The sequence below is a fragment of the Trichechus manatus genome, unplaced genomic scaffold (assembly GCF_000243295.1).
Source record: "Trichechus manatus latirostris isolate Lorelei unplaced genomic scaffold, TriManLat1.0 scaffold00075, whole genome shotgun sequence".
NCBI lineage: Eukaryota > Metazoa > Chordata > Mammalia > Sirenia > Trichechidae > Trichechus > Trichechus manatus.
The window spans coordinates 5865992-5888620 of NW_004444011.1; the positions used below are offsets into that span (position 1 = coordinate 5865992).

Below are 22629 nucleotides of genomic sequence, written 5' to 3' on the forward strand. Positions count from 1 at the left end.
TTTAAGCATTGTTTTGCTTAAGGATAGAAAACATACCTTTCCTATCGTTTTGTTTATTGTAATAAAGGTATTGCAGCCTCCCCATTGGACTTCCTTATTTCTTCTTTTAAAAATAAATAGAGAAAAATAAATAATTTAGAAATAAATTCAGGAAAAGAAGTTATTGTCTTGGAATTTGTTGAGTTACAAGACAGTGCAATGACAATTGTAATCTAGGTGATTACTAAACTGAGTTTTTCTTAGCTGTTACTTTTGTTCATATGTGTGCGCATTTTTTTTTTAAACTTTGAAATACTGTTCCCTTCATACTAGTACAGATCTGCTACTTAGAGAGAGGCTTTGTGGAAAGATGTTTTCATGTCATTAAACAAAAACAGTCAAAATGACTTGAGTGAAAAACTGAATATCATACATTAGACTGCACTCCCCATGAAGGCACAGCAATATTGTAATCTCCTTTTTAATCTTCTAACAGCTCTTTTTGCAAGGCACTCAGACTGACCAAGTTGGTTCATAATTATTTTTAGATCATAAGTTATCTTAATAAAAAAATGTTTACATTATTTTAACATTCATAGTATACATGCTTGGATTAGAACCTTAATACTGGTTATTTGTGAGGGCTGCAGTTGTCTACTAAAAAAAAAAAAAGCTAAATTCAGACGTCTACTTTTATCATGTAACATATTTTTCTTCAGCCTTTCATTAATGAACATTTATCTTTCTTCAGTTGTCAGTAGTTATTAAAATGCATATTGGTTAAGCATTTCTTCCTTGCTTTAGGGCCAATTTGATCTGATAACCGAGTACCATAGGTATAAACATACTTTTTTGGATTTTTATAGATTAATCAGCAAATCTTTGATCTGAGAATGATATTGTTTTAGCAATTACGGTAAATAGCCTTTAGGGTTATCATTGACTTGCCAAAAAATCATTTTCATCTTTCTTTTCTGTTAGCTATATATCACTATGATATGTAGACTCCCAGGAATAATGTAACTCAAGCAGTTCGAATTTACAGTTGAACTACGTAAGGATCCTCTTAGCTCTTTTGTTGTCTCTGATAATGTCATTGATTAGAGGATCTGGATAGTTTAATCCCATACATGGCTCTGGCATGTAGCTGTTTTGTTGAAATGGAGGCGGGGCGTAAAGCATTCTTTCATTAAGAAATATTTTCAGTGGATGATAACAGTATCTTAGTTTTGAAGTTCATGCAAAAGCATCATTAAATTTTTAAGCAGGTAATTATGGTGAAGTAGCTTGACATCTGATCTTGATAATGAGGCTAGAATTTAATCTGGTTTTCTTTTTTCATCAATTCCATGCTTTCTTATTTAGCTGACTGGCTTAACTGTTGGAGTTGAGTACAGTTTTTCTTTTCTTTTTTTTAACCTAATACTTAAAGCAGAAGGTCTGAGTTTATTGTGGCACAATAAATGATCCATTTTTGTAGGGAAAAGGAAAGAATTTCATCTGAGAATCTAGCTGCTTTTTTCTACAATTGAAATCCCTTTCTACTGTTAGTATGCCGTGCAGAATACTTTAGTTCAGATAGCTTTGTACGTAACTAAACATATATGAGCCCTTTCCTCCAAACAAGTGCTCTGTGAAGAGTGAAAATCAGTTTGCCTTCTGACCTGCCTGTTTTCAACCCTGGTTATGACCCTGGAGAGTCAGTGCTGATCTCTCCTCTCATTGGCTTACACTGAGATGCAAACATCACACCGTGCAAAACTGTGCTCCTTCTGTGGTATCCAAGAGAGCCTCTCACAGGGCGTCTGAACTCACAATTATGGTCCCACAACCATAGAATGGGGCAAAGGGGGTATGGTAGGGTGGCAGCCAACATTTATGGAACATATAGAGCCAGAGTCCTGCACGTGCATGCCTTATCTCTTTTCATCCTTAAAACAACTCCACTGAGGACAGGTACCGTTAGTATCCCAGTTTGATGGATGAGAAAACTGAGTCCAGAATGCTAAGCCATTTGCCCAAAGACACACAGCTACTAAATTCAAACTTGGATTTCAGGTTGTCGGAGGCCACACTCCTAACTGCTCTGATAGAAAATGAAAATTTTAAATGTTTCTGAGAGCACAGTTGAGACTTCGTTTTCTGATAAATACTCCAAAGGAGGATTATTGTGATTTTTGACAAGTGGCCAAATATAACTGTTAAATAGGCTGACGGTAATTTTAATTCTACATCACCGATTTGTTAGAGGTGGAGATTCAGTGGAACAAATGTATTAACAAAATAAGTGTGCAAAAAAAATTAAATCTGTTATGAAGGATAGTTTATTAACTGCTCCTTTGCCACATAGTTTTCTAGAAGAGTTTGCACCAGGGCTGGTGAAGATCTTGAGGAAGATACTAACGCAGAGATTCAGCCTAATGAGGAATTAGTCATTTAGGAATCAGATTAGGTGGGATATTCTGAGGGAAAAAGTGACAGATCAAAGGTCTGTCAGGTAATTATTAAGAAGTTGAAGGGGAGGAGAAGCAGGGAGACCAAAACATTGTAAAGATTGTTAAATCTTCAAGCTTTGGGATCTATGTACTAATCAATACATTTCAGTTAGAAGTTTAAAGGAATGAACAGAGAGAAGAGGAAATATGTAGTCATGGGCCACGTAACATCCATTTGGCAGTGTCTGACCGCATATACGTCCGTGGTCCCGTAAGGTTATTATAGAGTTCAGAAATCCCGATTGGAGAACCGTATGTAGCTTTGCTAAGTATATAATATAGTGTTTTCACAGCATTCAAATCACATAATGTCCTATTTCACAGAACATGTTGTGGACATTAAGTGAAGCATGACTATATTAAGTCCGTAACATCAGCTTGAGGCAAAACCCCACAGTGGACCCTTGTTCGCTTTCTCTCATCTTCTCTCTCAACCCATAAGCTTCCAGTCCACAGTAGTTTCGTGATAACCAATAAGAATTTTACGTAACAAGAATCTCCAACTTACTGCCACCTTTCATTTCACTCTACTTCAGAAGAGATTTAAAACAACATTTATAAGAACTCATGAATCAAGTTTTTCCACATGCTTCTCCTCTTAGCCTGCCTGACTTGAACCCATGTTTAAATCTGCATACTTGGTGAAAAAAGGCCTTTGACCATAATAATAACAATGCTGACAATTATAATAGCAGCTTTCATTGTCACATTCAAGGCACTGTGTTCATTGTCTCAGACATAGTGTCCCTTTTAATCCCCTCCACACCCCTTTAAGGTGAACAGTATTGTCCCATTTTATAGTTAGAATAGCTGAAGCTCAGAGAAATGAACTAATTGTCAAGTCACGTAGCTAGCAAGTGACAGATATAAGATTTAATCTCCTGACTCCAAAGCCTCTATTCTTTTTTTTTTTCACCATAGCTGATACTTTAAAAAATAATAAATGGACCACCCCATAAGCAAAGCCTATACTCTTAACCACTGTACTATATTTGGTCTTTTCCATTTCTGTACCAGTCTCATAGATTTGAAAAGATGTATAATACCCAGGTGGGACTGAAATTTGTTTCCTCGATTTTCTTGGGTAGTGTCCGAACAGCTTCTTGCCTAGATATGCATTTTTCATTTCATTATTGTTTAGTGAGTAGCACTGGGAGCTGACTGCACTTGTATTTATTAGGTACAAGCATTTCCTTACTAGAAGAGGAGCCCCAGCAGTGGTCAGACCACATGCTTAGAGGCCCAGGAAATGAGCTCTGGGCCTGCCCCACCTTTGTGAGCAGCATAGACGGGCAGGGAAGGCATGGCCTGGGGACCCACCATGGTGTCCAGCCTATCCCCAATGCTGTCCTTCCCTGCCTGACCTTTGGCAAGTTAATTACAGACAGCCCTTTACTCTTGTACATAAAGCGTACTTGAAAGTTTGTTTGAAAGTCAAATGGCTGAAGGTCAAACAGTAGACCTCCATGTTAAAAGAGAGATTCTGTTCTGGAGAGCACAGATATATTGTAAACGACTTTTTTATGCTTCCCATAGTTGCTGTTGCTTGCAGTTTCAAACAAAGTTTTTTTGCTGTTGCTTTGTTCTTTATTTTTATTTGGTTTTGGTTGTTATTTATTGATGATGGGGAGCTAGGGGGAATTGGGAAGAGTTAAGGGGGAACTAGGGAAGAAGAAACAGGCATCGCATTCATTGCTTCAGTAAATATGGAGTGTTTCCCATGTGCTCAGAGTCCCTGGGTTGTGTAAACAGTTAACACACTCAGCTACTAACCGAAAGGTTGGAAGTTTGAGACCACCCAAGGGCACCTCGGAAGAAAGGCTTGGCAATCTGCATCGAAAACTCTGCGGAGCACAGTTCTGCTCTGACACACATGGGGCTGTCTTGTGTCAGAGTTGACTCCGCAGCAGCTGGAACTGCTACCGTGAGCCCATCACTTGCTGGGAGTTAGGAATGTGGCAACAGCAAAAGCAGACAGAACCCATGCCCTCATGGTGCTGCCGTGTTTGGGGAAGACAATGTTACTCAATAATCTAACACAGTGAATGTGCAGCTAAGCTGAGGGCCATTAAGGAGAAGTATGTGATGCTATAAATGTCCGTAATCTGGGGGTGTGCCCTGGTCAGGAAGTCAGGAAAAGTTTCCCTGAGCGAGGACCTCTACAGCTGAGGTCTAATGGCCGAGGAGGAGGTAACATTGGCCAGGGAGCAGGATGGGAGGAGGGCTTGAGATGGGCCAGAGAAGTGATGGGGCCAAACTCTCCAGGCCCCAGAGTTTTGTTTTTGCCCTGCGAACAGTGGGACACCATTGAAAGTTCTTAAGCAGGGGCATGACATGATCAAATTTGCATTCTGAAAAGATCTTCCTTTTCCAGAGGACTGGATGGGGAAGTTCAGGCAGCACTCACTTTTACCACTTCCCAGGAACCTCCCAAAGGCCCAGAGGGAGCAGAGGTGGAGCAGGAGGGCCTTTTCGGAGCAGGACTTGGCCCCACTCAGTCACCCACAGTGCACGCAAGGACTCAGTGGGGGGAGGGGGAGGATGTTACCACGTGGCAGCCCCCTGCCTCCCAGCTCTACCTCCTACCTCTGCAGGCCTTCCAGGAAGGCAGTGGGGTGGGAGCAGACAGAGATACCCTAGATAAAGGGCTATGGGCCAAGCACCTTGCTCAGCATGGAGAGGCAACGGAGGAGACAAATAAGAAAGGCCGTTTTCTCTAGGAGCCCAGGGCGAGCTCAGCCCCCGGCACAGCTTCCTCGAAGCTTCGGGACAACAGATGGGGCAGAAGCTGGGTCACCAAGTGAGCACCTCGCCATTCCTATCTCCTGATGGTTAGGATATGATCAAGTGCCCTCTACTGCAATCGTTTTCCAAATATGTTTCTTAAACCCAAGGCCTATAAGGTGCTCTAAAGGGGGGTTCCACGATCAAGTCGGTGTGAGGAGTGCTGCTGACTGGGTGCCCCTCTTGGAATCTCACCGTGCTCCTGGGCTGTGAGAGACCCCGTCCTCAGACACCGTTTGTCTACATGTAACTCAGCATTTCCCTCAGGAGTATTGTAAAGAGCAAGACTGGGGGAGATCTGCTTTGGTGCGGCCTCTGGAGGCAGCACGATACAGTGGAAAGGACATGGACTTTGAATTAGAATCTGAATTTACTGCTTCTTAACTCTGGATCCTTGGGCAAGTTCTTCTTCATCTTTCTGTGCCTGTGTGCTGTCTCATGTGGGGACCCCGGTGCCTGCCCTGTGCAAGGTTAGCTGTCTGTGCCCAGTAGTGGCTCCTTCTCTCCCACACCTACAGGCCCCATGTAAAGCAGAAAGGTAACTGAGAGGCTGGGTGGCAGCACTGCGTTGGTAACAGAGTAAAGCTTTATTATTCTCTTAAACTTCTCTATTAAACTTTATTGCTGTCTTGAGGCTGCTCACCCGCACAGGCATGGCCATGGCCACCTGTGCTCTGGAGCCCAGCTGCTGCCAAATTTGATGGGAGGATGAGTATTCTTTGACCACGAGAAAGAAACAGTCGGGTTGAGGCGGGTATAAATGGAAAGTCAGTTCAGCAATTCCTGTAACGAGGGAGTTTGGGGGAAAGCCATGGGCGGGAGCGCGGCCTGCTCTCCAGGGTTCAGAAAACTGATTTGAGGCCCTCCATGAGCAGGAGCTCAGCTCCTGGGGTTATTGGCCCTCTGTTTTGATAAAGCGTTCCTTCTATTTTTTAATAAACAGATTTTCTTCTACCTTCCTTAAGTATCTAAATGTAAGATTTGTGTCATTTGTCTTTTCTGAGTTCAGAACAAATGGGGAGATTGAGCTGGCCCCTGGGGATTCATCGTGGGAAGGCCAGGAAATGGGAGCTAAGGAAGGGGGGAATGAGCAGGCAGAGAGGCCACCTGTGCTGACGCTGATACGCTGATACGGAGATGCAGGCTTAGGTGCAGAGTTACAGGCTTAGGCAACAGCTGGGCAGTGCATTTCTCCCCAAGAGAGGTCAGCCGGAGCAGCCCTGTGCCTGAAGCGCCTCTCCTTGTCTTTAAGGGGACGTGGCTGTTCTTCCAGCTCTAAGACAGAGCTGCCTCCTGACAGGCTCGGAAAAAAGAAAGGCTCTCCGGGTCTCACTGGATTGATTTTTTCAGCCAGAACTTCAAGACGTGCACTTTCGTATGCTTGCCCTTCGTGTAAAGGTTTTCCAGAGTAAACAAGAGGCCAGTCAGCTGCTCCCCTTCAGCCAAGTGGGGCTGGCACCGTGTTCTTCAAGAGTCAGGGCCACGCGCCTCCTAGGCCCACTTGGCGAGATTCAGAGCTGAATTGTCCTGGATGGAGCCAGCCAGCAGGGGAGACAGGGTCCTGTTAGTTCCAACCAGCAGATGGGCTGCCACACTTTGCCCTTAATAATACCGTCCACATTTTAACTGATCAAGTAGGACGTTGTGCTTAAGATATGTATCTGGGTGCATTTACTCAAAAAGAAGGAAAAAGAAACATCATGGCAGGCAATGTCAAAAAGAGAACTTGGCAGACAAGAACAGCCAAGCCCACAGAGCTGTCTTGCCCCCACATTACATTCTAGCCTTGGCTGAAACAGGAGAGGGAGAGAGAATGGGAATCCTGGACCTGAGGTGCGTCATGGAAAGCAAACCACCTTCTGCAGCCATAAGAAGGACAGAACCAAAAAAAAAAAAAAAAACCCGTTGCCATTGAGCCGATTCCAACTCATAGTGACCAGTTAGGACAGAGCAGAACTGCCCCATAGGGTTTCCAAGCAGTGGCTGTTGGATTCGAATTGCCGACCTTTTGGTTAGCAGCCAAACGCTTAACCACTGCGCCACCAGGGCTCCAAGAAGGACAGAAGGCCTGTATTATTCACCAGAGCAGTGACACAGTGCATTTGCTAGTTGATTGAGACATTGAGCTCTTATTTGTGATCAGCAGCATAATAATCTCCTCAGTGGAGTGTGCTGAATTGCAAAGTACTTTCGCAAACTATTCTGAGAGACTCTGCTGGAAACTACTCTGGAGGTCCCAGTTTTTTGCCATTAGCTGATGTTAATTGTTGGGAGAAACTTTCTCTTCCCTGTCTCAATGTCTTTTTCTTGCCAGTCATGCTTTCTGCTCTTTGGTATAATCCATCCTTGATGTGATAAATGCGTGCCTCTTACCATCCAGCATTGCATTTCAGGGAACATAATACTTGCTGTGAGCCAGCCGAAAGCGTGAGGCTGCGTTTCTGGCTGGGGAAGCTGCCTGGGAGTCTGAGAACATCATAGCTCCAGCCACGCCCAGCTCTACACCACCTTTTAGGGAAGCTCTCTCCTCACCTTTCCTGCCCCTTTACTCACAGCCTTCCCCTTTTCCTGTTCTTCCTAACATTGTTTTGTTTTGTTTTTTTTAATCTTGGTTTTTGTTTAAGTTTTATAACTGATCATGTCATGCCCCACCCTCCAGTTTCTTGCCCAGTTAAAGCTCATGGACTACAGCCTACTGGTGGGAATTCATGATGTTGAGAGAGCAGAACAAGAAGAGGTTGAGTGTGAAGTGAATGACTGGGAGGAGGAAGGGGAAAGCGACGGGACCCACCCTGTTGGAACCCCTCCAGACAGTCCAGGAAATACGCTGAACAGCTCACCACCCTTGGCTCCGGGGGAATTTGATCCAAACATTGATGTTTATGGAATAAAATGCCATGAAAGTAAGCTTAATTAATTATAAACTCTCTTTATATATGGAGTGGTTTGATTTTTTGCATTATTTACCAATAATCATAACCCCAGTTATAAGTGTACTGCCCTGCAAGACTCATTCTCCAGAGTCCGAATGAGTTGATTTTGGGAACTAGAGTATATTGAAGGTAACTATAATTCCCTGGTTTTAAAATGAAATGTGATGAGGTCGTTGAATTTTGTGATGTTGATGTTATAGAGTAAAACCAGAAACTTGTATATATACTAAACACACACGCGCGCATATGTATACACAAACACACACACATGCATATTTATATAAATGTAAATAACATATATAAGAAATGTTTTTAAATAATATTATCTGTGTATATGCATATATGTACATATGTCTGTACGAGAGGAGGGTGTATATATATATAGAGGGAGAACCCTGGTGGCACAATGGATCAGCACTTGGCTGCTAACTGAAAGGCTGGCGATTCAGACCCACCAGCCACTCCACAGGAAAAAAGACCTGGCAATCTGCTGATGTAAAAATTCAGCCTAGCAAATAATATGGGGCAGTTCTACTCAGCCATGGAGAGTCGCAGGAGTCGGAATCAACTCAGCAGATCACAACAACAAATATATAAGCTGTCTTTAGTTTTATATGAGTCAAAGGCATCATAAATCTGTCCTGAGCAGGGTACATGCATGTGGTCCAGTCAGAGTCCCACGTGGGAACCTTATAGGGCAGGCATATCATGGCCTATACAGCCCTTTCCTTCTTAGGAGCCCTGAAGCCATGCCCCAGTGTGTGAAGAAGGAAATCTCTGATTGGCGGCTAGGCCTGCCCTCTGCTGTTCTCAGAGGTCTGGGGCCCTTGGCTGTAGGGTGGGGTCAATGTTAATCAATATCTAGGTGACTGGATATTTGAAGGAATATTATATTCTATGTTATTACTTATGTATAAAAAAAAAATAATAATTATAAGCAGACCTCTTATTTTCTCAGTAATAAAAATTATGGTTCTTCATTGTTTTAAAAAAAAATCTCAGTTGGCATATCAACCAAGTGGGTTTGAATTGTGTTTTATTTCATTTTTATTAGGCTCGGCAAAACTGTTTCTTCAACACAAAAAAATTAGATATAGTTAAATGTACTCTCTTTGTAAATGAAACAGAATCATATTTGTGAAAATCTGTAGGAAATAGATATTAGAAGGTAATATGTGCATTTATCCAGTTCTGATACTATATCCAATGAGAATTGATTATGAGCAGTTGCATCTCATGGTAGAAAAGGATTAATGAGCATAATTAGTTCTACTTGTTTTATAGAGTCTGTATTTTAAAAATAGGGTTTTTTTTTCTTTACACTAAAGCAATACATAATCATTCGAGAAAATACAGATTAGCAAAAAAAAGAAACACTCAATCCCACTCTTGGACCTCCACTGTTAATAATCTGAGGCATTGAATATGTTCTTTATTTTACTTTTTACATTGAAAGAGGACCAGGTACAAGAGTTAAGCTGACTTTTTAGTAGAACTATGGAGGAGTTATATGAATTTGTAAAAAAGTCTCTATTGCTTTCATTTTTGGACCCCTTGCCATCACCACTCCAGTGAATCCGTCCACCCTTCTCCTCCAGCCTGCGCTTCCCCCCAGTCACTGTTCTCATCCTTTTACAGACTCGCCTAGGAAAGAAGTGTACTTTATGGCAATTATTGACATTCTTACTCATTATGATGCAAAAAAGAAAGCTGCCCACGCCGCAAAAACCGTTAAGCATGGCGTAAGTACCCCACTCTGTTTTCTTCTACTCTCTGTGGGCCCTCAATGCTATCTGTGGAACAGCGACCAGCTCCAGGTTGGCTCCTTCCTAAGCGAGCTGTTCCAAAGTCCTTTAGTGATTCCCATTACCTGCAAGGGGTCGTGTTCTGAGTGCAAGATTCAAGCCAGCAAATGCCAACCCATTAATCCTGTCTTACTGCAACTCCCTACGACTTCCGCAAGTCACTGAAACTCAGCCTCTGCTCATCTTTACACACCAGGGACATTAATAGACACTTGCATGACTAGAATACTATGTACATTCTTTTCTGTTTGAAAAAATGTTTAAAGATAAAAGTGCTGAAGATAGTTAAGTGTTTAAATATGAAATGTTCAGGCTAAAGCACTATTACCTGCTTAAGATACTTCCAAAATAATGCAGTATTATTTTTCTTTCCTCCCAGTGAATTCTATTTTTCTATTACAAAATTTTTTGAGTGTAAGATCAAAGTTTAATAATATTAATCCCCACTTTTATCATGTTTGCTGTGGATTATCACTATTCTAGGAGTCCCTGGGTAGCATAAACAGTTAAACACGGGACTGCTAACTGAAAGGTTGGCAGTTCAAACCCATCCAGATGTGCCTTGGAAGACAGGCCCTGATGATCTGCCTCTGAAAGGTCACAGCCTTGAAAACCCTATGGAATACAGTTCTCCTCTGCACACATGGGGTCACCATGAGTTGAATTGACTCGACAACAACTGTTGTAGTTTTTGTTACTAGGCAAACGTTAACCTGTTGAGTTCCCCCAACAAGACTGTAAGAGAGATCCTAGAGTCATCCCCATTTGACAGTTGAAGAAACTGAGGAAGACCACTTGCAGGGTAACTTGCCAGGGTCACATAGCTCGTGAGTGGTGGAGATGTTCCCTTCCAGGCCCCAGCCTGGCTGCCTGCTCCGTATTACCCACCACCTAATGTTGCCCACCCCTCTGCACTGCCAGCCACCCACACTGCCAGCCACATGCACTGCCTGGTTGAGCATCACAGTTTGCTAAGTATCCAGCAATGCCTGTGTTACAGGAACTCACTCTGGCTTTCCAGATGAAGTAAGGAAATCAGAGAGCCCATCCCACACAGATGAACTTGTGCCCTGGTTTGTTAGTGCTGGAGGAGAGGTGCTTCCCCAGCAGATACAAACCAGAACAATCAAACCCTATTAAAGGCTCTTTTTCTTTATTTTAAAAGCAAACAGCCTGTCATTCCTGAAACAGAGCCAGCCTAAGACCATATTCCATTTGCCAAAGAACATTTTCAGTCACACTGTCAGCAACTACTTATGGTGCGCCTGCTGTGTGCAGAGCGTGCACCAAGACCTCACCCAGCCCACTGAACACGTCAGACATCCCACATCATTAAGAGTGAGTACCCAGTAGATCTTACCCAGCAGTTGGCATCAGAATCTTCTGAGTACTGTTTGTAAAATACGGACATCCCAGATGAACCACCCCCTTCCTGGATTCTGAATCCAGTTCAAGAAGTCAGAGGAGGACTCTTTAAAAGGCTCCATGGTAATTCCTACATTCACCTCTAGGGAAACCATGGGTATGTTACAAAGACAGAGGTGGGTTGAAATCCCTGTTTCACCTTCCCAGCTATATGACCTTAAAGAAATACTTCTGGAGCTTTGGTTTCCTCAGCTAGTAAAGGGGTACTACTCTCTCGCTGATGAGGCTTTATGAGAGAATACATGTGGTTTTATGAGGGAATACATAAGGTGAGTAGGCTGAATTCGGTGCAGATGCCTTGTAAAAGTTTAGTCCCATCCCATCCTCAAACATGTTGTAATGTCACATGAAATGTGAAATGTACCATCGCAGATAGCAAATATGGTTCCATTTTAGTCTCCCCGGTAAGTCACCAGTTCAGCCTCCATAATATACCACATGACCTAAAATTGTGGGCAGTTTGCAAGAACATGACATTACTCTTAGCAAAGGAATGTTGTGTTGAGCTGCTATCAGGAACCATTCTCTGCCTTCAAGACCTGGCTTCCTCCGTGGAGGTCCCAGCAGCCCAGGCCAGACATGGAAATGACACATTCCCCAGGGAGCGTGTTGTTGTTGTTAGTTGCCATAGAGTCGATTCCAAGAGGAGAACTGCTCCATAGGGTTTTCAAGGCTATGACCTTTTGGAAGCAGATCGCTAGGCCTTACTTCCAAGGTGCCACTGGGTGTATTTGAACCACCAACCTTTTGGTTAGTAGTCCAGCCCCTAATCATTTACCCCACCCAGGACCAGCGAGCATGAGTATCTAAAAATAGCACCTGGTGACTTAGTAAAACTCTGGTCTTGCCCTTTGCAGCTCAGGAAACTGGCCAGCCACTCCCTATAGTCTCATCGCCAGCAAGTGCATCTAGTAGTAAAACTCCCCGCCTGAACTTCTGCAAGGGCCACACCTCCTTGTTCAACACTGTCTCCGTGAAAGGAACAATGGCACCCCAGTGCCCTGCTGCTGAGAAAAGCCAGCCCCCTCCCATCACAGGGAGATGCAGTATTGTGTCTCACCTGGTTATGGAGCCGGGAAAGAACACCTGAGGCAGCTCCACGCTGGCCTTGGGTCAGCTGTCATTGGAACCTGTTGCTGCTGTTGTCCCTCCTCATTTTTGAGCACTCAGCCGCTTACCTCTGTCTTAAGCTAAAAGGGTCCTGAAAAATTAGCACAGTCCTTACATCATCATCATCTGAGTTTGCCTTTACCCAAATGTTTATGTCATTCTCAAGGTGTCTCCAATCTGCTTACTTGAAAAGCAGAAGTATTATCTTTGTGGCTGCTGAATGTAGTTCCATACAGATTTCACTGTTTGATAGAAACATTCCAGATGCAGTGAATTTAGTTTTTTTAAGTTTCAGCAATCACAATATATGTAATAATAGCATCTATTGTTCCTGCCACTCTCTGCCTCATTTCAGACACAGATTCATAAGAACTTTGATTATCCAGCCACAATAGCTAGGTGCTAAGGGCAGAAGCTGCATAGATTTGAAAATTATTAGCTTTATATTTAGCTGCAGCTGGAAATAGCTGTAAATATTGAGTAGTAATTTTTGGAAGTTGTAAGCATTATATCAATATTCTTCTCCTTTACTGCCCAGGCTGGTGCAGAGATCTCAACGGTGAACCCAGAACAGTATTCAAAGCGCTTTTTGGACTTTATTGGGCACATCTTGACGTAACCTCCCAGGCTGCCTTGGACGGACATGCACTGTGGGAAGAACAGAGGTGGCTTCAGTGTAGGAAAAATGAAAACCAAACTCAGCGAAGCACTCATCTTACAGGAAGCAAACCTCCTTGTTTACATCTTCAGGCCAAGATGACTGATTTGGGGACTACTCACTCGCTTTAACAGCTACCTGATATTTCACAGCATAGTTCTAGCTATTTCTGACTTTTTTTTAATGTGTGCATTTTAAAAAAAGAAAAATTAATTAATTAAAACAGATCAGCTTCGGTCAGAGTGTGTTGTGATAGCCCTCTGACCCCAGCTGTGGCAGAATGAATGAATGAAGGAATGAATGAATGAATGAGTACATGTAGGGAAGGAGGAAATGCATGTCAGACCAACCATGTTGGCATCCCGTGATAAACTGTGGATCAGCTTTTTTTTTTTTTTTTTAGTTGAAAGATTTAAGACAGTATTCATAATAATAATGAAGATAATGATGATGATTAAAAAGGAAAAAAAAAACTGCCAGTGTTACACTTCTACCCCGCACGCTGACACTCCTCAATAGTTGTAACACGAGCCCCTTGGCACCAGACGGGGGGTGCTGGTATCCCCTGGGTGCACTGTTTCAGGGCTCTGCCTCTGCCCAGTGCATCAGGACCCCCGGCCCGGGTGCGACCACCCCTCCTCCGACAAGAAGCTGATGCCCTACTGACTCTGTCTGTACATTTCCACCTCGGTAACTTATGTCCAGGAAAACTGCTTCCTTCTCTTTTCTTACCTGGGACGTACTGCATTGTTACACTCTTATGTTGCAATATAGGAATTAATGCTAAAAATACAAATAAAACTTAGCTGGAAAATGCATAGTTTTGGGCAACGGTATCTACATCTCCCACAGCGGGAAGGTGAGCCAAGTGGTAGAACTCAATTCTCCTGTTACCGAACGACGCAAATCTGAATTCTGAGATGTTTATGTTTGACCATTGTTTCACCAGTGGTATTTTGTTATGAATTATCCCTTTAAACTGAAACCCTCAATTTTACTGTTTACATTATTAGGAAAACAGGGATATTTTTGAATCTAAAAAATTTAATGTACAGCGTGTGGTTTTTGAAGTTTACATGTAAAGTCATTTTACAGTATAGGTGAAATAATGTTTGTCGTATTTTGAGATGTCTCATGCAGTCATGTTTTTGAGTGAATGTCTTTATGCAAAGTCCATGGTAGAGCATACTTTACAATAAAGGGAAAAGAGTGGTTTTGTTTCCTCCAGATATACATTTATCAACCTGATGATTTTTTAAAAATATTTAACCCAAGTCTGGTTATGTAAATTCATTGCCCTAAACTGTGCTGATTGTGTTTAATCAAGTTATAAATTTCCAGTATCAATCATGTATTTACCAACCTTTCCTGCATTTTCTGAAAGGCATTGAGCTACAATATTAGACTTGCTTAGAGTAGGTTATCAACTTATACACTGTGCTAAAGCTGTGCCTTTGAAATTCTTTGTTTAAAACATGAGATGATTTTTGTAGGCAGTTTCAGAAAGAAAAAAAAAGCCCTTCAATAATTACTTATAACTCAACAAACCCCACCTGCCATAATGCCTCTTCCAGTAACTTAACTTCAGTGCTATTAAGACTTCAGTTATGCACGATGTATGTGGGTTTACTTCAGAAAGCACGAGTTGAGTAGCAAATCACAGTACCTTTGGAAGCCAGCAGCAGTGCCATCTCTACTACTCTCTACTGAATTTACATAGATCTGTTACCCTCAAGAAACGATGTTAACTCCACTGTAATATAGTTGTATAAATCTGTATCTTATGTATTTAAATGAATTGATACTATGATTTGACCCCCTACCCCACCCCCATTAATCCTGGCATCAAACCAGTTTCGGTGTTCCGAAGTTATACTGTGGCTTCTTTCGCCTGAGAGCTCAAAAGAGAGACCCTGAAGTAAAGATAAGGTACACATACATTATGTGAATAATTATTTCCTTTGTGGCCAATCTGTATGCTTTTGGAAGTTTACAAAACGCTTTGTTTTTGTCTGTAACAGTCTCTGTCATTCATTCATGTTAAGAAACTTTATTTGGACAGAGTGAGGAAGTTTGCATTGTATCTCCTAGTGCTAAAAATACACTCCAGATGGGAGCAGGGCTTTATAAAATAAAGCACTTTCATGACTCACAAGGTGAATCCTTTGTTTCCTCTGTTTCGATTGTGTTTCTCTCTGCTGCAAACAAATTTTACGTACTCCGTACTGAGAGTATCTGTAGCTAATCCTTGAAGAAGTAAACATGAAATTAAATCTTTTCACTTTTTGAGCTTCAGCCTGTGATAATATGCAGTCTCTCTGTCTAGAAATATTTTATTAGTAAATAATAGAAACTTCCATGACAAAATTGACTTACTGAAAGATGAACAAGCAGAGGAAAAAAAAAATCTCTTCGATGAATACCCTATGAAGTTATATAGTTGAGGCTTAATTCCTCTTTTTTTTTTTTTTTAAACCAACTATAGTTCTGTGTGTCAGCATTTTTTGATAATTTATTGGGATACCATTGATGATAGAAGGCTTTTTTATAGCATTTCATTGTTGTTGGTGGCTGGTTAGTTCTGCCAACATGGTTCTGCTATAGCACTTGTTTTGAAAACACATTTATTCTAACACAATTGAAATATTAGGGAACACTGAGTATGATGAAAATTTCTCATTTGCCGATGCTCCATTTTGTTTGCAAGAAACATTAGGTAAACACAGAAAACTACCCAGCTGAACTGAGCCAGGTAGGAATACACAAAACACCTCAAACAGCTAACAGCTACCTCGGTTCTCCACATGTGCTGGAGCCACACCCATCCACATCTGGAATTACAAGTTTCTATCTGATTTCAAGTAGACTTCCACCACTTCACAATGACCTAAGAACTGCAAGCCTTCCAAAACCCACTACTACCGGTAAACTTCAGGTCTTTTTCAAGATGAAGTGTCATGTTTACTATGGTATTTATGTATTTCCTAACCATTTAACATATTTATAACTGTGCTAATATTTTTATTAGGTTCCTATTTTTTTATGTGTCAGTGATGACTTTTTTGGATATTGTACTCTGGTCACATTTTTCCCATAAGCCCAATGATTTTATTAAGTGATTTTGCAGAGTGGAGACTTTTAGGAACATGCATGTCGCAGTTGTAGCAGAGCTTACTGTAGTCAGCAGGGAGTTTTAATTTTCTTTTTGGAAGGTTGTAATGTGAACATTCATTTTCCCTTCATTTTGATTATGTAATTTCTTGAGTTGAAAATCACAGTGGTCCCAGAATATTAGTTATTTCTAATTCGTAAAAAGACAAAAATTGGCATGAAGCATTAATCCTTAGTGCAACATTTTTAGAAATAGCGGTTAAGTGCAAGAGATTAGGAGCTGTATGTAATGTATGTACTGTATAAATATATATAATGAAGAGAAGACAAAGCCAAGAGGTTGAACATGGAAGTAAACTCTTCGGAGTTCTTCCTTAACATCAGTGGACTCTGAAGACCTTCAGCACCACCAACACAGCCTTTCGATGAAATTTTAATTAGCACAAAATCAATAATCAAAGTGTGTACCATATATGTACATCCTTCTCCAGCAACCCCCGTCTCTTCCTCTGTCCTCATCCTCTTGAATATCATCTTACTCAGCTCTAATCTTATGATGTAGAGATTGCTATATGTAAAACATAAAATATTTTCCCTAAAGGGCAGAACCTCTGCTGTACTTTTGAATGCTCATGCACAGGAGTCACTTGCATGGCCTTTGTTCAGCCTCTGGCCAGCCCCAGCTTATAATAAACTGGTATCTTTAACGGCATACTGAAGAGGAGCTCTCAGTAAAGTCACCCAGAAGACCAATGAAGTGTCTCTGGAAAAGTGGAATTAATAAGTTACCTAGAGTGATTATTAAAAGTTCTTTCACAAAAGGAAACTCAGACGAGTGAACTGGGTACCTTTTATCTAAGCTGGGTGCCCTACCAAAGTTTGTGCTAGTCTTGATTTTGCGATTCTGTAAAAATCCTGCCGAAAGGTAGTGCATGTCATTCTTTGTAATTTTTTTCTCACTATTTAGCACTTGTGTTCAATTTCATAAGAGAAGGGACAAAAGACGAGAATTTCTCAGACTCCACTTTGATAGATCTTCTGTGTTTATAGAATCCCAGATATGCTGCTGGAAGAGGTTTATAGATCATCAAACACAGGTCCCTCAGTTACAGATGAGGAAACGTTGGCCCAGAGAGGCTAAGAATCTTGTTTAAGGTCATATGCTAGTTTTTGGGAAAGCCAGGGTTGAAACTAAGCTCTCTGCTGCAAGCCAAGAATGAGTGCCATGAGCAATCGATCTACTACCCTCCATGAACCCCAGGGCCTCACCATCACCCTTCCTTTGTCAAGGCCTTTGTCCTTCATCTCCGTTTGGCGATCTCTGGCTGGCATGTGGACGCTCCTGGATTTTAAAATCAAGAAAGTTCTTCCACATGGTTCGTTCATGAGAGTTAATCCTTATTATTCCATTTTCCCACCCTTTTCTCTTAATCCAGAGTCCCTGTTGATGCAAACGGTTAATGCACTGGGCTGCTAACTGAAAGGTTGGATGTTCAAGTCCACCCAGAGGCTCCTGAAGAAAGGCCTGGTGATCTACTTCTGAAAAAACAGCCATTGAAAACCCTATGGTTTTATAAAGACACAGTTCTACTCTGACACGCATGAGGTCACCATGAGTCAGAGTTGACTCCATGGCACCTAGCAGGTTGTTCTTTTAGTCCAACACATTTTTACTGTCATTTGGTATTTTTAAACCAATAAGTCTCACTGGGGAATATAAAAAGATTCCTAGACCTACTGAACTGTGTGGAGGTCAGACTTGGAAATCCACTTCCTGGGTTCTGATGAATAGCCACATTTGGGAACTATTGTCTTAAATGGTTAACCCTTCCCACGGATCACTAATTTTATATACTTTTTATAATACACTTCTCTCTCTCTCTTTTTTTTTTCTTCCTGTACTCTCTCCTGATATATGAACAAGGTAGCTTTTTATTCATTAGAGCAAAGATTAACAAACTACAGCCTGCAGAATTTGGCCCACCACGTGATTTTGTAAATAAAGCTTTACTGGGACACAGCCATGCCCATTCACTTAGGTATTGTCTATGGCTGTTTTCATGCTACAGTGACAAAGCTAGTAGTTACGACAGAGACCTTATGACCTACAAAGCCTAAAACATTTGCTACTTAGCCCTTTATAGAAAAAGTTTGCTGGCTCCCAGAGTAGAGCCTTATTTTGGCATCACAAAGTAATTTCTCCAAAACCATGAGCTTTAAGCTACAATCCCTGAAGCTTTGCCTTGTCTTTTATGATATAAAACAGAATTTAAAAATACTTCAAGACTTGCTGCATTAGTTTCCTAGAGTTGCTGAAACTTAATACCACAAACTGAGTGGCTTAAAACAACAGAAATGTTGTTCTCTCACAGACTAGAAGTCTGAAATCAAGGTGTCAGCAAGGTTGGTTACTTCTGGAGAGCTCTGTGGGAGTATCTGTTCCATACTACTCTCCTAGCTTCTGGTGGTTGCCAGCAATCCTTGGCGTTCCTTGGCTTGTAGATCCATCACTTCAATCTCTACCTCTGTTGTCACATGGCATTCTTCCCCAGTGTCTCTATGTCCAAATTTCCCTCATTTTATAGACACCAGTCATTGGATTAGGAACCACCCTAATCCAGTATGAGCTCATTTTAACTATTTCAAAACAACATGACATTCATAGGTACCAGGGTGTTCAAACTTCAGCATATCTTTTGGGCGGACACAATTCAACCCACAAACTTTGCCAACATAATTCAGCATTACCTTGGCATGTTTTAGGATCGAATAAACTATATTTTCATAGAGTTTTTTTTTTTTTCCTCCACACAGTTCTCAATTAATTGGGACATGATTGGCAGTGGGAAGTCCTGTGTATTTTTCTTCCCACTGGCATAAATATATCCACAGTGATTGACAAGTGATAGATTGTAGGGTCCTTTGGTTTCCAAATCAGTGTGATAGGTTTTGGGTCCCTTTGTCTAGTTGCTTGTCTTTTAAGAAAATAACCCTCAAAGAGCAAGGGAGAATGAAGAAAAGAAGATACAAGGGAAAGATTAGTCCAAAGGACTCATGGACCACAACTACCACGGCCTCCACCAGACTGAGTCCAGTACAACTAGATGGTGCCTGGCTACCACCAGTGACTGCTCTGACAGGGGTCACAATAGAGGTCCCCAGAGAGAGCTAGGGAACAATGTAGAACAAAATTCTAACTCACAAAAAAAGACCAGACACTGGCCTGACAGAGACTAGAGAAACCCCGAGAGTATAGCCCCGAAACACCCTTTTAGCTCAGTAATTGAGTCACTCCTCAGCCAAAGATTAGACAGGCCTGTAAAACAAAATGAGACTAAAGGGGCACACCAGCCCAGGGGCAAGGACTAGAAGGCAGGAGGGGACAGGAAAGCTGGTAATAGGGAACCCAAGGTTGAGAAGGGACAATGTTGACATATCATGGGGTTGTTAACCAATGTCATAAAAAAATATGTGTACTGTTTAATGAGAGGGTAGTCTGTTCTGTAAACCTTCATCTAAAGTACAATTAAAAAACAAGAAAGAAAATAATCCCTAAAGGTTAGAAAGCCCATAGGTCAGATAACTTTTATTTGCCTCTCAACTCTGTGTCTCACCCTAATTCTTTGTATATACTACTCTAACGAGCCTGTGTGTTTATTTCTGATTCCCTATCTTAAGACCGGGGGTAATAAAACTCTTGTGATTATCTCATGCACACTTCAAATTTAAGGATTCAATAATAATGTAAAAACAGGCTCTCTCCCTGTGCCATTGTCGTGTCTGTCTGTGGAGACCTATATTGTCCACTGAGAACTTAAACTTCCCATCTGGAGACGATGAGATTCCATTCATTTACTCATAAAAGCTATTGCAACTTCATGATTTCCCTTGTTTTTTATTCAACTTATGCTGCCTTTTAATCTTCTTTTTTATTAAATTGCTATGGTTATCTTAAATTAACATCATAGCTACCAGTGGCGTTGAGTATCTAAAAAATCCATTTATGAGTCAGACTTTAAGTCATTCAGTTAATCAGTTTGGTAAAGCCTTGTAAAAACAGATGCTTGTCAATATGACATTTTACTTTCTTAAGAAACAACTTAAATATCTCCATGTCGTTGTTGTTAGCTGTTGTCAAGTCAGGCCCTGACTCACGGTGACCCCATGCATAGCAGATCGAAACTCTGCCTGGTCCTGCACCATCCCCATGATCAGTTGTGGTACCATTGTGATCCATAATGTTTTCGTTGGCTGATTTTCAGAAGTAGATTGCCAGGCCTTCCCTTCTAGTCCATCTTAGTCTGGAAGCTCTGCTGAAACCTGTTCAGCATCATAGCAACACGCAGGCCTCTGCAAACAGACAGGTAGTGGCTAGGCATGAGGTACATTGGCCAGGACTCCTGCGTGGAAGGCAAGAATTCTACTACTGAACCACCACTGCCCCCTTTAATATCTCCATGCACAATTTTTTTTTTTTTTACCTTTGGCTTCAGGTAGTGTTAGTTAAGAGTTCTGTGGCAATTAATATGTGCTGTTTATATTTAAGTTTACGAAGATGATAATGCTAAAATATAAGAATTGTTTGGTGTGTTTACTGCTTCCCAGTAGTCTGGAGCCAGTAGCTAACTAGTCTGTGGGTTCAGTGCCTTAGATGGCCTCAGATTCCACCTCCACCCCAAATTTCAGAAGGGAGCTTCTTCCTGCTTTGGTTGTCCTTATAAATCTCCAAACTAGGATTTGACCAAGCAAAAGGAGGGAGTTTTCTATTTAATTTCTAAGCATAGAACCAATACTTCTTCTGTTCCACCCCACTTTTTTTTTTTTCCAGATTGTGGAGTTGATTTAGTGAAAATTTATAGTCTTTGGAAGTTTCTATAAATAAGAAAATAATCACAGAGTAAGTAGAATATGTTCTTGTAAGGAATGCAGATGCAGTGCAAGGCATGCAAAGCAAAGTATCTTCACATTGTTGAACATGAGGTTCTAAAACCGAACACTGAATGTTTAAATATGGAGCCATTCTTCCTTTTTTTTTAGTATTTTCCTACATGAACTTACTTTCCAATTAAACAAAATTTCACAAACTAAGGATTGTATATTTTTATATGTATAATTTATTTTTTGTTGTTGAGAATATGCACAGTGGAACACACACCAATTCAACAATTTCTACATGTACAATTCAGTGACACTGATTACATTGTCAAGTTGTGCAACCATTCTCACCCTCCTTTTTTGAGTTTTTTCTCCCCCATTAATATAAACTCACTGCCCCATAAGTTTACTGTCTAATCTTTTGAGTAGCTGTTGTCAGTTTGATCCCATATAGACAGATTTTAAAAGAGCTCAAGGGCATTTATCTTTTGACCTACAAGAAGAAAAAAATGTCAAAATAATAAACGTGAATTGTGGCTACTGGTCACAGCTCTCGTGGACCAGACTCAGGGAATTTGGGATTCACTGGCTGGAGGTTGGCACACTTTCACTCTTCCCATGTGGATGTAGGGGACATCTGCCCAAGGTATATGTGCGCCTGGCTTCTTTCAGCCTTCTCAGTTATTCTAAATGACGTTATGTAAAATGTTTTTAAAAGCATCAGTCTGATGAAATTTTATTTTGACAAATTTCTTACATTAACTCAAGGATCTGCATTGTGCTTTACAGTTTATAAAGCATTTTCCTTCACATTCTCTCATTTAAACCTCATACCCATGGTTTTATTTTTATTATTATTTTATTATTTTTTTATTATTATTGTCTTATTATTTTCCTTTTACAGTTGAGAAAACCGAGACTCACAGCAGTTGGTAACCCCTCTGAGGCAGTGACAGGGCCAGGTCTTCAGCCAGGCCAACTTTGACCTACATAACACTTTCAAATTTCCCAAAATATTAGATGTTCTATTTGCTTTCTTTCCATTTAATGCACATGGAGTCAAACCACTTACTATAAGTTTATACTTCAGTGGATTTAGACAGTTATACTTGGCTTTATACTACAGAGCTGGAGTAGGTATGATAATATTATACAAAATAGACTTCACACAGAAAATACTACTAGAAACAGAGAAGGAAATTTTATAATGATAAAAGGGCAATTCATAAGGTAGAAATGACAATTATAAGCACACATGCACATGAAGCAAAAACTTACGGACCCAAAGGGAGAAGTAGACAATTCAATGACAGTAGTTAGAAATATTAATACTCTACTTTCAATGAGGAATAAAACAACAAGACAGAATACAAGTAAACAGAAGTCTTGAACAACATTATAAGCCAAGTGGACCTAACTGACACTCAACAACCACAAGGTCCGCATTCTTCTCA

General features: G+C 41.0%; 1 protein-coding gene across 4 annotated transcripts in view; it reads left to right on the forward strand.

Annotated features, from left to right (window-relative positions):
- The window catches only part of PIP4K2A (phosphatidylinositol-5-phosphate 4-kinase type 2 alpha), a 222253-nt gene extending 206962 nt beyond the window's left edge, over positions 1-15291 (forward strand). For 3 of the 4 annotated variants that reach the window (XM_004380535.2, XM_023735034.1, XM_023735035.1), the window contains exons 8-10: positions 7918-8161; positions 9830-9933; positions 13070-15291. In XM_004380535.2, coding sequence (XP_004380592.1) covers positions 7918-8161; positions 9830-9933; positions 13070-13150 — 429 coding nt within the window. In that variant the 3' untranslated portion in view covers positions 13151-15291. The remainder of the gene's footprint in view (positions 1-7917; positions 8162-9829; positions 9934-13069) is intronic. The other variant, XM_023735036.1, reaches the window with a different exon arrangement.
- Positions 15292-22629: the final 7338 nt, after the last annotated feature.